We start from the raw sequence: 13,562 nt of genomic DNA, 5'->3' as shown, positions 1-13,562 counted from the left end.
TTGTAAGTTAGTTTAGTGTTATTCGAAGTGTACTAAGACATTTGCACTATATAAACTAGACTAAAAATAGTTGGTAAGATTTAGTGTTTTGCAGTGTAATCATATCAAATTAAATTAAATTAAATCACAGCAGATAAAACAAACATGACTTTCCCCCTTAACAAACCCTTTCTGTTATTAGTTCAGTCATTTTTGCACATAGAAACTGTCACCAGAGCTTTTCTTCTGCAGACTGTATAAAAATACATCCTGAATTAAAACCTGACCGCTCTCCCTTGTAATATAAATAATGTTAAATCAGAATACCCAGTGAACTGCAGGCTGTAGGGTAAAGTCACACTCTCTCCCTTTCCTTGGTCTCTTCTTTTTCTCTGATCTCCCTGTAACATGTGAGGCCATCATTTGATCTACAGCACCCGGCATCTGGAGCGATCCTCCCCCCAGAACACCTGGTTTCAATCCGGGCCACCGACAGAAACAGTCATTTGTGTCCAGAAACCAGAACCTTAATTTCTTTGTTCGCTCGCTCTGTCGTTGCCTCTGAGGATATTTGTTATGTTAAAGTCCAAAACCAGCTTTCCTGCAGCGAACAGATGGGAGAATAATTAGACCCGGTTATCAGCGAGTCCGTGAAAATTACAGAGTCTGATTTTCAAGGTGATTTGTGAGTAATTCTGGCACTTTTGCTGCTAATTAAAGCGACTCGGTTCAGTATGTTTAAGATTGAACCTTCAACTGTGTAATAATAATAATGTTGTTCTTGCTACATAATGCTGCCCATACTTCCCCAGAACTTAGAGAGGAATTTTAAGGAATTTACAAAATAATTTCTTGAAACTTTCCTTTAACTGACCGAGTACTTCACTGGAATGTATTGGGCATTTTTAGAAATTGGGATGCAGCTGTATTTCTATTACAAATGTACGTAAAGCTTTGTCGATATTCCGCTAACGTCGAAAAATTTATTTGCAGTGTTTCCATTAAATAAGAAACACAACTAAAATCACACATGAATAAGTTTATTCGCAGAATAAGTCATTTAAAAACATCATCCTCCAACTACTTCCTGTTGTCTTCTTTGTCGTTTTTACCAGTAGTAACTTCCAGTTAATGATCACGTGACTCATGATGCAAAAAAAGTTTTTATTGCAGTTTTGTGAAATAAACCAATTTCAATATGGCTGAAAAACTGCCTCAACATAGCGCAACATTTTTTTTAATCAGAAAACCTGAGCTTTTTTATTCAATTAATTTATATTTGTAATTCCAATTTCCGCAATTACATAATCAATGGAAACGCAGTTTATATTATGAGATGATGTATAATGATAAAACTCATTAGATACTTTCTTTCAACTTTAAATTTACAGGTTACTGTTGCAAAATTTAACATGCAGGTTACTGAGTACTTTCCTAATTATTTTTTACTATTTTCAAAAATCAGGCTAGAATATAAGTTGAGATACTTTCTTAGAATTTACCAAATACTTTCCTACAACTTGCCTGTTACTCACCTAAAATTTACAGGCACTTTTCTGAAATTTACAAGCAATTTGTGGAAATCTTTCTGTATTAAATGGTTACCTTTAAACTTATTTTATACTTTCCCAGGATTAACAAGGTACTTTCCTAGAACTTTAAATAAATATTCTGGCTTTTTTTGTATAAAAAACATACTAGATTATGAGCTGAAGTATAACTTGGTGCTTTCTGAGAGCTTTCCCAAAACTGTAATTTTACTTAATTACCTGAAACTTACCAGATACCTTCCTTAATGTTACAAAATGTTTTTCTAAAATTTACAAAGCATTTCCAAAAACCAGTTTGTGTTATAAAGTGACTTGTAATGTGGCACTTCCTAAATTATTCAGCAAGTTTCCTGGTATTTTCAGAGAACATGTAATGTTTTTAGACGTGCTAGTACGTAATTCCCTAAATGTACCGATTACTTTCCTGCTAGGTGCCCAGTAACTTTCATACAGAAAAAGGTCAGAAAAAGGGCCACATCAGTTCCAGGAAGTAACCTACTGCACCAATGATAAAGTATATCCTCCAGATGTTTTGGCTTTACCATAAAGGTGTTTCATCTCATAAATGTACATAGATTAAATCCAGCAGGAAAACTATTTTACAGGAATCGATGGAATTTGGTTTCTGGCAAAATAGCACATATAATTTGGTGATGAATAAAAACGCATTTAAAACAGAAATGGGAACGCTGCTGCTGCCAAGTCTCCCCAACACTTCATTATGTCTTTAACAGTTTGGACAAAACACACAGAGAAGCAATAAGCAACATTAATTGTGAACAGCTTTTTACTGAGAAACTTTTCTTTCTCCAAAATAACAGATGTGTGCATTAAACATAATGCTATATGTGCATAAATATACCTGATACAGAAGCTATAGCTGCATGTTTGACAGCAAACTTTATATTTTTATTGTGATGCAAAACATTAAAGTCCTGTAAACACTGCATAAACCCTTTGTTGCTTTACTGAAAGTCTTTGTCAACAAACGTCTCTCAGCAACATAGAAATGGTTTCAGTTTTTAACAGTTTATAAAGTTTAAGATGATAAATAAGAGGCTAACCAAACTTAGCATGACAGTTCTGTTTTAAAATCCAACTCTGTTTATCTAAAACCACTTATTTTTTATCAGAAGGAAAAAGTTAAAAAGTTAGCCATTAGACAGTCACTGCTTATAATTGCCTATTTTTAAGGTCCAACAATAAATCTTCATTAATATGCAACTACCGTAGAAGCTGATATCCACAGTCTTCCTTATTTTCACTCTTTGGGGGTTCAGCCAATCAGCACACAGAGAAAATAAATGGAACTCCTTGATTGGCTGCAAGCGCCAGCCTATCAACCATGACTTCCAGACTTTTGACAAATTACAAAATGGCTGCTGTTACATTGGAAAAATATAGATGATGTGGACAAGCTGTTTCCGATCTTCTACTACGATTCAGTTCACTACTCATTGAACACAAAGAGCAGCAGATCTTCACGGCCTGAAATCCATCAATCGATGTTTAAACGGCTTTATGAATATTTGCAGAAAAAACTGTAATGACCATACTATCAGCTACTCGGAAGATTTAAAATTGTTTTCATCGCAACAGCAAAACATTACTTCTGGCCAAAGCCAAAGGAAGTTAGAAGCAGTTTTGTAATAATAGGCTCTTATTATTACCACCTCTTTACTTACCCACCTTCAACATTTTACGTCAGTATTCAACAAGTGACACAAAACATGTTACACGCATACAAATCCTAATGAACGGCACTTAAATAGTTAGCTAAGTCCTATTGCAGTCCAGGCAATTCTTCACAACATGAATACATGATATTCAATACATGAATACATGATATTGAAGAAAAACAAGAAATCTGTAAGAATGCTGTTTCAATTCACTTTAGGTGACCAAAAATCTAACAGAGAGAACAAGAAGTTATTCTGTGTAAATAAAGGTGCATGTCATCTGAACACTGTTTTCATTAATATTGACTAGAATGAACATTTTTAACTATAGAGTAGAACTGAAGCCCTTGTGTACCTTATCCTTAAAGTCATACATACAAAAGATACATTAAATATAATATTCTGCAATAAAAAATATATAAAAATTGAATTATCAATACATTATTATGAAATAAAGCCTATCAATGATTGTTTACATACAATATATTCAAGCATCACTCACTGTATGCACACAGTCTGACAGATATGAAAACACTAAGACTTTAAATTGGTCACATTTCAACCAGCTGAAGGACTTCAGGAAAAAGCATCACTTGAACAAACTCCCAAAATATAAATGCTTGAACAAGTGGAAAACCATTAACGTAAAGCAAAAATTCAGTCAATATTCATACTTTAGTAAAAAGGGATGGTGGACAATAAATCAACAACAATATCGCTAAAGACACGTGATCAATACCAATAGATAATATGTTTGATAGAATATTCAGTATGTAGAATAGTCACTGAAGTCCGACCCAGAACCGCATAGCATTCTGGGATATGTAGGCAGAGATTTTGAGTTAGCTGCTACCTTAGCTAGCTCCTCAAGCTCTCACAGCTAGCTAAGCTATGTTAGTGGAATCAACTAACGCACTCACTCTGTGGTTACCTAGCAACAACCTGCTGAGTCACTTGTGCAGCAACAGTTTAAATTTCCGCCACTCAAAAAAAAAGACAACAGCGCGATGTGAAAACTGTGGATAAAGTGACGGCATCAGTTTGGCAGCATTTCAGATACTTAAAACAAAAAACTAATTAATGATTATTGATATTGACTGATATAAAATGCTTATATTATGGTAAGTTTCTCAGCCATATTGTCCAGCACTACTACATAGCACAAAAATGTCTTTGAGTTTTCACAAAAATATTTCCTGAAAATGGTAGAAATCCATCCTCCTGGATCACAGAGCGACCCAGAGAATTGAAATATTTGTGCCACCCTCTTGTGTTATTTGGTTTACACGTCCTCTGATACAGTCCAGAGTAACATAAACAGCTGTGCCATTCTGGACCTGAAAAGAGGCTCTCAGCCCGATGCTAGTCCACTCGCTGCCTTCAGGCATTGATCCAGACACCTGCTGAGCCACAGGTCCGGCCTGCTGACCTCCGACCCTCTGCAGAGTCAGTTTGACTATATTACATGAGTGGATCAGTTTGAGGTTGAGGGCAATGTTTGCTGTACCCTGCTCATGAAAGACGAAGTTCCTTCTGGCGTTTGAGTCCCCAGAGCGAGCCAGATGGACCTGCGGCGTATCCGGGCTGATCTGCTGAAACAACAGCGGTTTATTCCTGACGGCTCCGGAGGGAAGACCGGTCCGTGAAACTGTGGCGGTCAAGGCTGACGACACAGCCGAGGGAATCCAGATCAGACTCAAGATACTGATCCCGGTGCTGTCCCCAAAGTACCGGATATTGCACTGCGACGGAGAAGTGATCTCAAAAGTGAGGATGTCTTTGCTCTCTACTGTCACTGCACCAGAGAGCGCGATGGAAGTATCCCTGTAGTTCACACCCGTCTTGAAGGCTTGCATCATCTTCAGTCCAGTGGTGTTCCGGGTGGTGTAGGTGATCAGGGAGAAACCTTCGCGAATGCAGGTGTGACCCATGGAGTAAAGCGCCTGCTGAATGACAAACTTCACTACTCCGCTCTCCGTGAAGCGCACCCCACGGCTATCGTGAGTCAGGCTGACCATGTAAGGGTCGGACACTGTCGTGATGCGGAAAGTCGGGCGGTAGCTGGTTTGGTAGTGCGCCAGCAGGGACATCTGGGCCATCATGGCAACAGCACCGGTATCATGAGACAACCAGAGGACACTCAGAGACGGGGTGGGAACATCAAAAACTTGAAGGTCTTTGCTCTGATTGCAGTGCTGGTTGGGACTCTTCAGCAGCAGAGTGAAGATGTGGTTGGGTTCAACCTCCACGCCAATACTGACGCTAACCCCCTGGAAGTACTTCCCATCCGGTTGCTCGATGCGGACGCCGCTGAGGTCCTGACCTTCTTCCTCCTGGCTCCTGTTGAGTCTCATCCCGACCTGGAGGAAGTTCCTGCAGCTGTGCTTTATAGCAAAGTTATGATCCAGCCACACCAGACCGTGCTGGAGGAATGTCACTCTTCCACTCTCGTTGGACAGAAGTCTACTGCTCTCTTTGCCTTGGATGTTGAGCTGCAGACCAGGAAAGATGTGGGTGCTAGACGTACCTGCAGGAGGTAGCGTCACCTTTGCCATCCAGATCTGGGAGAGTTGGTTCTCTGAAATCTGGCCGCAGACTGCGTCGCTAATGGCTGTGCAGGGGGCGACCAAAGGCTCCCCATCGCAATCTGAGCAGGCTTGGCACTCCTGGAGCTCCTGGTTGTAGAAGTATTCAGGACCACAAAGACCTGTCACTGCTTTTCTCTCTGAAACCCCCAAACACTTGAAACCACCTGCACAAAAGGAGACTTCAGATTAGCTCTGGCAAAACTATAAATATGTTGGAGAATATGAAATGAAACAAAGACGTTATGAACTGACCAGGAGTATTGAGACACTTCACTCGCTCTCCGCAAATCTGTGGTAGTTCAAGACATTCGTCTCTGTCCTGCAATCCATACAATTATACTTTTAAAGTAGTTCCTTGGACCAGTTTGTTCTTGTCAAGCAAATTTCCTTTTTGGCATCTGCTTCAAGGATATTCAGTGGATTTAATGGATTATGCATAAAATTTAGTGAATAGACTGAAGGTACAATGCCTTGTAACACTGTTACTCCTTGCCTTTTTCCTATCTTGTCTTGTTACAACTATATGCTGCAATGTATCTTAAAAGGGTTTTATGATAGACTGTAAAGTTTTCAAGCCCATGGAATGATACCACCACCATGTTTCACTAGCTGTGTTTCCATTGACCCAATTTAACATTTTGAAAATGAATTCACTTAATGGAAACACACCAATTTAAAAAAAACTCTCCTTTTTTGACAAAAAGCATTAGCAAGAGGAGGTTTTTTTTGGCTGCATCAAAATTGATTTAATTTGCAAAACTATAATGGAAAGAGGTTTTTTGCATCACATGAGTCACATAATCAACAACTGGATGTTGCCACTGGCAGAAACCACAAAGAAGAAGATGACAGGAAGTAGTTGGAGGGTGATGGCACCGCACATTTTCTTAATGATTTATCGAGTGAACAAACTTATTTGAATGTGATTTTAATTGCGTTTGTTATTTAATGGAAACACCGTAATTTTGCAATTGTGTTTTTTTGACATTAGTGGAATATTGACAAAGTTTTGCACACATTTGTAATGGAAATGCAGCTTGATACCCTGTGTAAACTCAATGAAACACATTGACTGTGTTTCCATTTACCATAGGTTTGCTGAAATTGGAATTGCATAAGTATATTCGGTTTAGGACAACAGTCTAATTTTGAAAAACTCACTATTTTTCGGCTGTATAAAAATTTGTTTATTTCGCAAAACTGCAATGGAAACACACGACTCACATGATCAACATCCGGATGTTACTACTGGCAGAAACCATGAAGAAGACAAGTGGTAGGAGGACGATGGCATGTTTTTAATGACTTATCACATCAACAGACTTATTCACGTGTGATTTTAATTTTGTTTCTTATTTAATGGAAATGTCACAATTGCAAAATTGTTTTTCTGACATTAGCGAAATATTGACAAAGTTTTGCGCTCATTTTTACTAGAAATGCAGCTAGTGTAGTTTGTTCCAACAGGACAAAATGTGGCTTGGATTGAAGTAGTTTTGCAGGCTAATATGAATCATACCTGGCACATTCTGTCTGCAGTTTGTGAGCACTGCGCGATGAGGAAGAAGCCCGGCGGACACATGGTGCATTTCTCACACTGCGGTGGATCCCTCTGAAAATCACAGAACTCCTCTGATCCGCAGGGCGATCGGCAGCCACGCAGAGGTTGCGGGAAATGAGTCTCTCCCACAACATCCATCACTTTGGAGTCAATGTCCATTTTATGCACAGCGTAGGATTTTTGCAGATGGCTGCGGGCCTGACTCTGCAGTCCCGCCAAGTGATTCTCGAAGTAGCTCTGCAGCTCCCCCTGCAGGCCCCGGAAGGAGGCCTGCTTGATCGTCTCCAGCAGCTGGCCGAACTGGTTTTTCACCGCATCCATCTGCTCGTACATGTGCCGCTGCTGCTGCAGGACGTCCCGCTGCTGCGACAGCAGCGCCTCCTGCTGGTCGACGAGCTTCTGCTGCAGGTCACGGATTACGACCTGCTGGGCTCGGAGGGCTTCAACCAGCTTCTCCTGCCCCTTGGCCAACTGGAGGTGCAGGATGAGGGCGTCTTCTGAAGGGACTTCATTCTCCCCTGAGGTCACATTTACAACAGGGCCATTAGAGATGGAAAAAAAATAGAGGAGTAAATTTCCACCAAAAAACTCAGGAATTTTGAGATTAATCTCAGATATTTTCTACAAAACAAGTGGAATTTTTGAGTCTGAGAAGGTGAAAATTTTCTAAAAAAAAAAACACAATGAAATGTCAGAGTTTGAAAAGTCAAATATTTGCTGTAAAAAAGCTCTTAAATTTTGAAATCACTTAGAAATTTTCAAGAAAAAAAGAGAAAATTCATGAGCTTGAAAAGTCTAAATTTTTCACAAAAAAATATGTAAATTTCTGACTTTCAAGAGTCAAATATTTGCTATAAAAACTGAAATTTTGAGATGAATCTCAGCAATTTTCTAGAAAAAGGACATTTTTGGAGTTTGAAAACTCAAAACTTTCCTAGAAAAAAATCTGAAATTTTGAGCCTAACCTCAGAAATGTTCTAAAAAAAAAGAGAGAGACATTTCTGAGACTCAGAAGTCCAAGTTTTTTTGTTTTTTTTTTTCAATTTTGGAAATTTTCTGAGTTTGAAAAGTCAAACATTTTTGACATTCAGAGCTCAGAAACGCTCATGTTTTTTCTAGGAAATTTCAGCAACTAATATCAAAATTTCTGTTTTGTTTCATAATTTTAACAATGTATTGCATATGCAACGACATTGGGTCAGTAATCAAAGTGCACTGAAAGCTTCCTACATGATCAAATATCAAAATAGTCGACATTTTCCAGCTAATTGACTCTGAGGTATTTTTCCAGCTCCGCTATTGTTACTCTGTCATTATCCCTTTTCTTAATGGCCAACAAAAAGTTACTTTTATAATTTGATAACAGGACAAAGTGTGTTACTGAAAGTAAACCATGGTATACCAAACATCATATAAAGATAAATATAGGATTAGGAATAAACTGGAGGAAGAATCTGTTTATCCAGATGAAAGCAGATCTTTAAGAGTAATCTGTCTTGGTCTTATAAACTTTCAAGTTGTTATTCTTTGACGTCTGTACGGATAATAAATCACATCCAGTCGGGAGGATAGGTGAGCTGATAACCTCATGAACCTGAAGATAACAATTCACTGCAAATGTTGATGTCAGGTACTAAATATGATATATTACAATAATACAAGGATGGATGTTTGGATTCGGTTTTTTTGTTTGTTTTTCTTGGATTTTTGATCGTATAAATCTTTTACAATCTCTAGTTTTGGTGAAAAACAACAGATTTGGATCGATCAAAGCTTTTAAAACGCAACATTTAAGACTACTTAGACCACGTTTGATTAAACTGGCCTTTAAACTGCCCAGGCCTGAACTGCAAACATTATTTAGCTTTAAAATTATAAATATTTGTTGTAATTATAAATTTTTTTTAAAAATTAATGTTTGTCTCTTTTGGTCAGTTGACGACATCCACACCTCTTTAGGTATAGAAACTATTTTTAAGGTGATAAAAACGCTCAATTTTGAGTTTTTAAATCTAAATAACCGGGGTTGTGACTGAAACAGACCTGGCTTTATGTCACATGTGAGCTGGACTCCCAGCGGAGCCCCGCCGAGCTCCGAGGCTGCATGTCCAAACTCCGGATAGTCTCCCAGAAACTGCGCGGCTCTGTCGGACAGGTAGACCGAGGACATGTCCGCCTCCCCCGCGGCCGAGCATTCCTCTCCCACGCAGGAACCCCCCCGGACTTTGGGCCGGATCCTCAGCGGCAGCCGGCACTCTATCCCCCGGCAGTCTCTGGATTCATTCCGGGGCTGCTGGAGCCGGATCCGGGTGCAGCCCGTGTCGGAGCATCCGCCGCCACCGCCGTGCGGGTCGGTCTCCAGAGGCGCTCTCTGCGGGCTCGGGTGCGCATGGTGCGGGGTGGCCGCTGCGTGTCCGGTTCTCCACTGCGGCGCTGGGTTGAACTGCCGGGGGAGCCTGGAGGATCTGCTCCCTGGACACTGCGCTCCTGTGCACGGTCTTGGATCCTCCGTTACCCCGCTAGAGCAGTGCGACCCCCGGCAGAAATCCCCCAAAGCAGGCGCCACGCTGTCCATGGAGAGCAGCACCGCCAGGAAAAGTAAGACCATTTTGCATTTAGCAATAAAAAACAGTTATTTACAGCTTTCCAGATTAAATCCCCATTCCAAACAAAACCATGATGCAGCTTTCAGCTCCAGGGTTCGGTCGGACTAAAAGGAATTGGAACATGACCCACTCAGAGACCCTGCACTTCAGTGTCTGAGTGGCATTCCGGAGATCTAATTAGCGTCAGGTTTCCCCGGCCGCATTTTAACCCTTCATCCTCTCCAGCGCTCCTCATTATCCATCTGCTGAAGCCAAAACAGGCATGAAAACCAGCTTTACGGCAGGCGCGACAAAAACTACTAAATTAAATTTAAATTCTGTTTAACATCTGGCTTTCTACAAACAAGTACATGAGCCATTAGACAGGAAAAAGGAGTCATTTTCCAACAAGAATCAGATTCTTTTACAGAAAAAACAAGAAAATTTCTGAGTTTGAAAAACTGAAAATTTGCTAGAAAAAACTCAACATTTCCAAGTTTACTTTGGAACATTTTTTAGTTTTTTTTTTCATGTTTTCAACTTCAAATTTCTCAGCAACTTAAGCTGAGAAATTTTCTAAACAAAAAAAAAACATTGCAATTTCTAAGTTTGAAAAGTTGTTAGTTTTCTAGAAAATTTCCAAGTTCTTTTTCTCAAATATTTCCAAGCTATTTTTCTTGCAAGTTTTGACTTCTTAAACTTAGAAACTGTGGCAATAATCTCAGACATGTTTGAGAAAAGAGTTCTTTCTAGAAAATTTCTGAGATTAATTCAAGGCTAGTTAGCATAGCTACAGATTACGGGAGTTAAACGGTTTTCCTGTAACAGTAAGTTGTATTTCTGCCATTCGCACATTTAGCAGTGAGTACAAGAGATTGATTGACAGACCTCCTCCTGGGTCTGATTGGTTGTTTTTAGTCAGAACAGTGCTTTTCTTCAGATGCCAATAGCAGCTCAGGAAGGAGGTGGAGGAGATTTATTTTTTCACAGATTATCTGTCTGATATTAAACTGTTGAAACACAGTGATAGTTTTAACAAATATGTAAAAAAAAAACACATTTATCATAAACGTTATATACTGCAGCTTAGAGCCTAGAGATCTAAAGAAATTCATGTGAATATAAGAGGAAAGTTATTGACATTCATCAGTCTGAAAAAGGTTACAAAGATGCAAAGTTTTTGGAAAATGAAGACAAAAGAGAAAATTTATTGATGGAGTTTATTCTAATCTAAGCAGCATTTCAGACGGTAGATTTCTGTAATGGCAGCACAACGGGTTCTTCAGAAAGAAGATCCTGCAGCATAATGTCTGACCATTAGTTTCTGGACTCAATTGTTCTTGGGTTTTATATTAGGAAGCACACAAGCAAGTCTACCTCCAAATGTCCCAAACATACAAAATGAATGGTTTCAAAGTGGCCTAATCAAATTCTGGGTATAAATCTGAATGGGATTTGTAAAGCACAACATACACCTTCCAGTATGGCTGAACCGAAACTGTTTCACAAAGAAAAGTGGATCAAAATGCTTCCACAGCAGTTCAAAAGATTTTTTTGATAGTTCTAAAATTTAGATGAGACAACAGACAAACAGAGAGGAAGTAAATTTTTGTATTAATTTGTTTGTACTTCCTTTGACCTTTAATCGTGATGCAATCCAACACCAACATTTAAACACTTCTGGACAGCCGACTCAGATAAACTCACTCAGAGACGACCCAAAAACCAGTTGGACGGCTTTCACATTCTTCTGCCTTGGACTTATCCAATAAAAGGTTGACCTCTCCTGACCTTTTCTATGTAAACACAGTTTGGGTGTTTGTGTTAACCAGGTCAGTGTAAGTGGGAGGATCCAGCAGCTGCCTCAACACACAACTCAACGTTATGGGAGCTTTCTGCAGCTTCGAAGGTCACAAATGTAAAAAAAGAAAGCAAAGAGTGAGCAGAATGAGAAGAGACAGCAGTTCTGAGAACGTTACGTTGCAAAAGTATTCATGTCCCATGTCCATTTTGTCAAGTTAAAACAAAACAAGTCTTGTCCTGAAATGATTAATCAAATTAGTCACGATTAATCCATTACTGAAATAATCATCAACTAGTTTAGTAATCGATTAATCGTTAACTGGAGCATACAGACAAAAAAAAAAAGGCAATTTCCTGAAAGAAAAACAACTAAGCCAAAATTGTACAAAAATACATTCTGCATGTAAGAAGATAAACCTTCTTTATCTGTAAATATGTTCTTCCCAACTCGGCAAGTGGCATTTTTAGCTTCACTTGGTTCAAATTCTGTAAGAAGAAATATCTCCGATTAATCAACTTTTGCTACAAATATTAAGCAGTATTGTTTTAGTTGCAGATGCATCTTTTGCTACAGATTACATTTTAGGCAGTAACATTTTTAATTTTTTAATGTTTGCTTATTTCTCTCTTTTAATGTATTTCTAATATCAAGTATGTTTGAATAAAACATCTGCAGAAGATGACAATTGTCTTATCTGATTAATCGTGAGAATAATCGATTACTAAAATAATAGTTAGTTGCAAGCTCCAAAGTACTTTATTAGAGTTTTTGCAGGGTCGTGCAGTGGTCAGTAGGCCTGTCACATTGAGCAATAAATCAATTAATTGCATAATAAATTAAAATGAGATCAATAAATTCCATTGGCATGATTTATCATTTTTCTCTTTTCTCTCCTTATACCAAAATCTGGATGATAAAAGTCTTCAGTCTGGCGCTATGGACTCAACTAAACATTTTTTTGAAGGACAATTTCGTTCACAGAAACTTCAAAATTAATTTTCTTGGAACTTGTCGGTGAGGCAGCAGCGAGTTGATCCTCACCAGGGATTGATCAACCTCTCGCTAACTGCACTGGCTGCCATTCTATGAGAGCATGTTCCTCCTGTCTGTATGCCGCCAATAAAATGGTTAAAAACATTAAATATATGAACTGATTTGAAAAAGACGAAAAAATCATTTGAGTCTTGTTTTATTCTCAATGTCTAAAACAATCAAAACCAAAAATAGAATGTAGGACAACCGTTGGTGTCTTCTCACCTCACCATCTCCCCTTCACAATAAGAGTATACATTCGGGTGTGAAATACTGTATATACATTGTATCCGCCACAGTACAGTGTTTTTTGTCACCAACTGTGTGTGTAACGGGATTCGTGTGCTGAGGAGCGATCAGGAACGGCAGAGAACAGATTCAAGGTTCCCCCTGCCATGAGGCAGTTCTCCTGCCTCATGGCAGGGGGCGCTCATGATCCCAGACATTGTGACTCCACATCTGCAGAGTAAGACACAGTAACAGTGAGCTAGCCATACAGTAAAGTCAAGTGCAGCGATATATTTCTAGTTTTCTCCTCTTAGCACAGCAATCACTTATTAATAATCAAATAACAAACACTAAGCCTAAAACAATACCACTGCAACAAACTGATTGTGTGGGAAATATTTCAGTGTTTTTTTTAGGGGCGTTGTTGTCAGTTGCTATGGCAACGAGTCTGCTCGTAGCTGCGCTGTTACAGAGGAGAACGACGCGATTTTGAGTTGTACTTTAACGGGTTTTCCCTTTGCTGTGGAGCACAGCACGACATTAATATCATCTACAT

At 39.0% G+C, this 13,562-nt stretch overlaps 2 protein-coding genes across 2 annotated transcripts in view; one reads left to right on the top strand and one right to left on the bottom strand.

The window, feature by feature from the left end:
• Nucleotides 1-1,247: 1,247 nt before the first annotated feature.
• LOC111606236 lies at nt 1,248-10,200 on the bottom strand. The gene is made up of 4 exons (XM_023326433.1): nt 9,401-10,200; nt 7,316-7,875; nt 6,049-6,115; nt 1,248-5,960 (listed from the first exon to the last, which is right to left on the bottom strand). The coding sequence occupies exons 1-4, from the start codon at nt 9,963-9,965 to the stop codon at nt 4,435-4,437; spliced, it is 2,718 nt and encodes a 905-aa protein (XP_023182201.1). The 5' UTR covers nt 9,966-10,200; the 3' UTR covers nt 1,248-4,434.
• Nucleotides 9,897-13,562, top strand: part of apbb1ip (amyloid beta precursor protein binding family B member 1 interacting protein) — a 29,802-nt gene continuing 26,136 nt past the window's right edge. Inside the window, exon 1 of the mRNA XM_023326436.1 lies at nt 9,897-9,955. The gene's annotated coding sequence lies outside the window, so the exon portion shown is untranslated. The remainder of the gene's footprint in view (nt 9,956-13,562) is intronic.

Source organism: Xiphophorus maculatus, chromosome 21 (assembly GCF_002775205.1).
Source record: "Xiphophorus maculatus strain JP 163 A chromosome 21, X_maculatus-5.0-male, whole genome shotgun sequence".
Lineage (NCBI taxonomy): Eukaryota > Metazoa > Chordata > Actinopteri > Cyprinodontiformes > Poeciliidae > Xiphophorus > Xiphophorus maculatus.
This window is presented reverse-complemented; position numbering and strand designations above follow the sequence as displayed.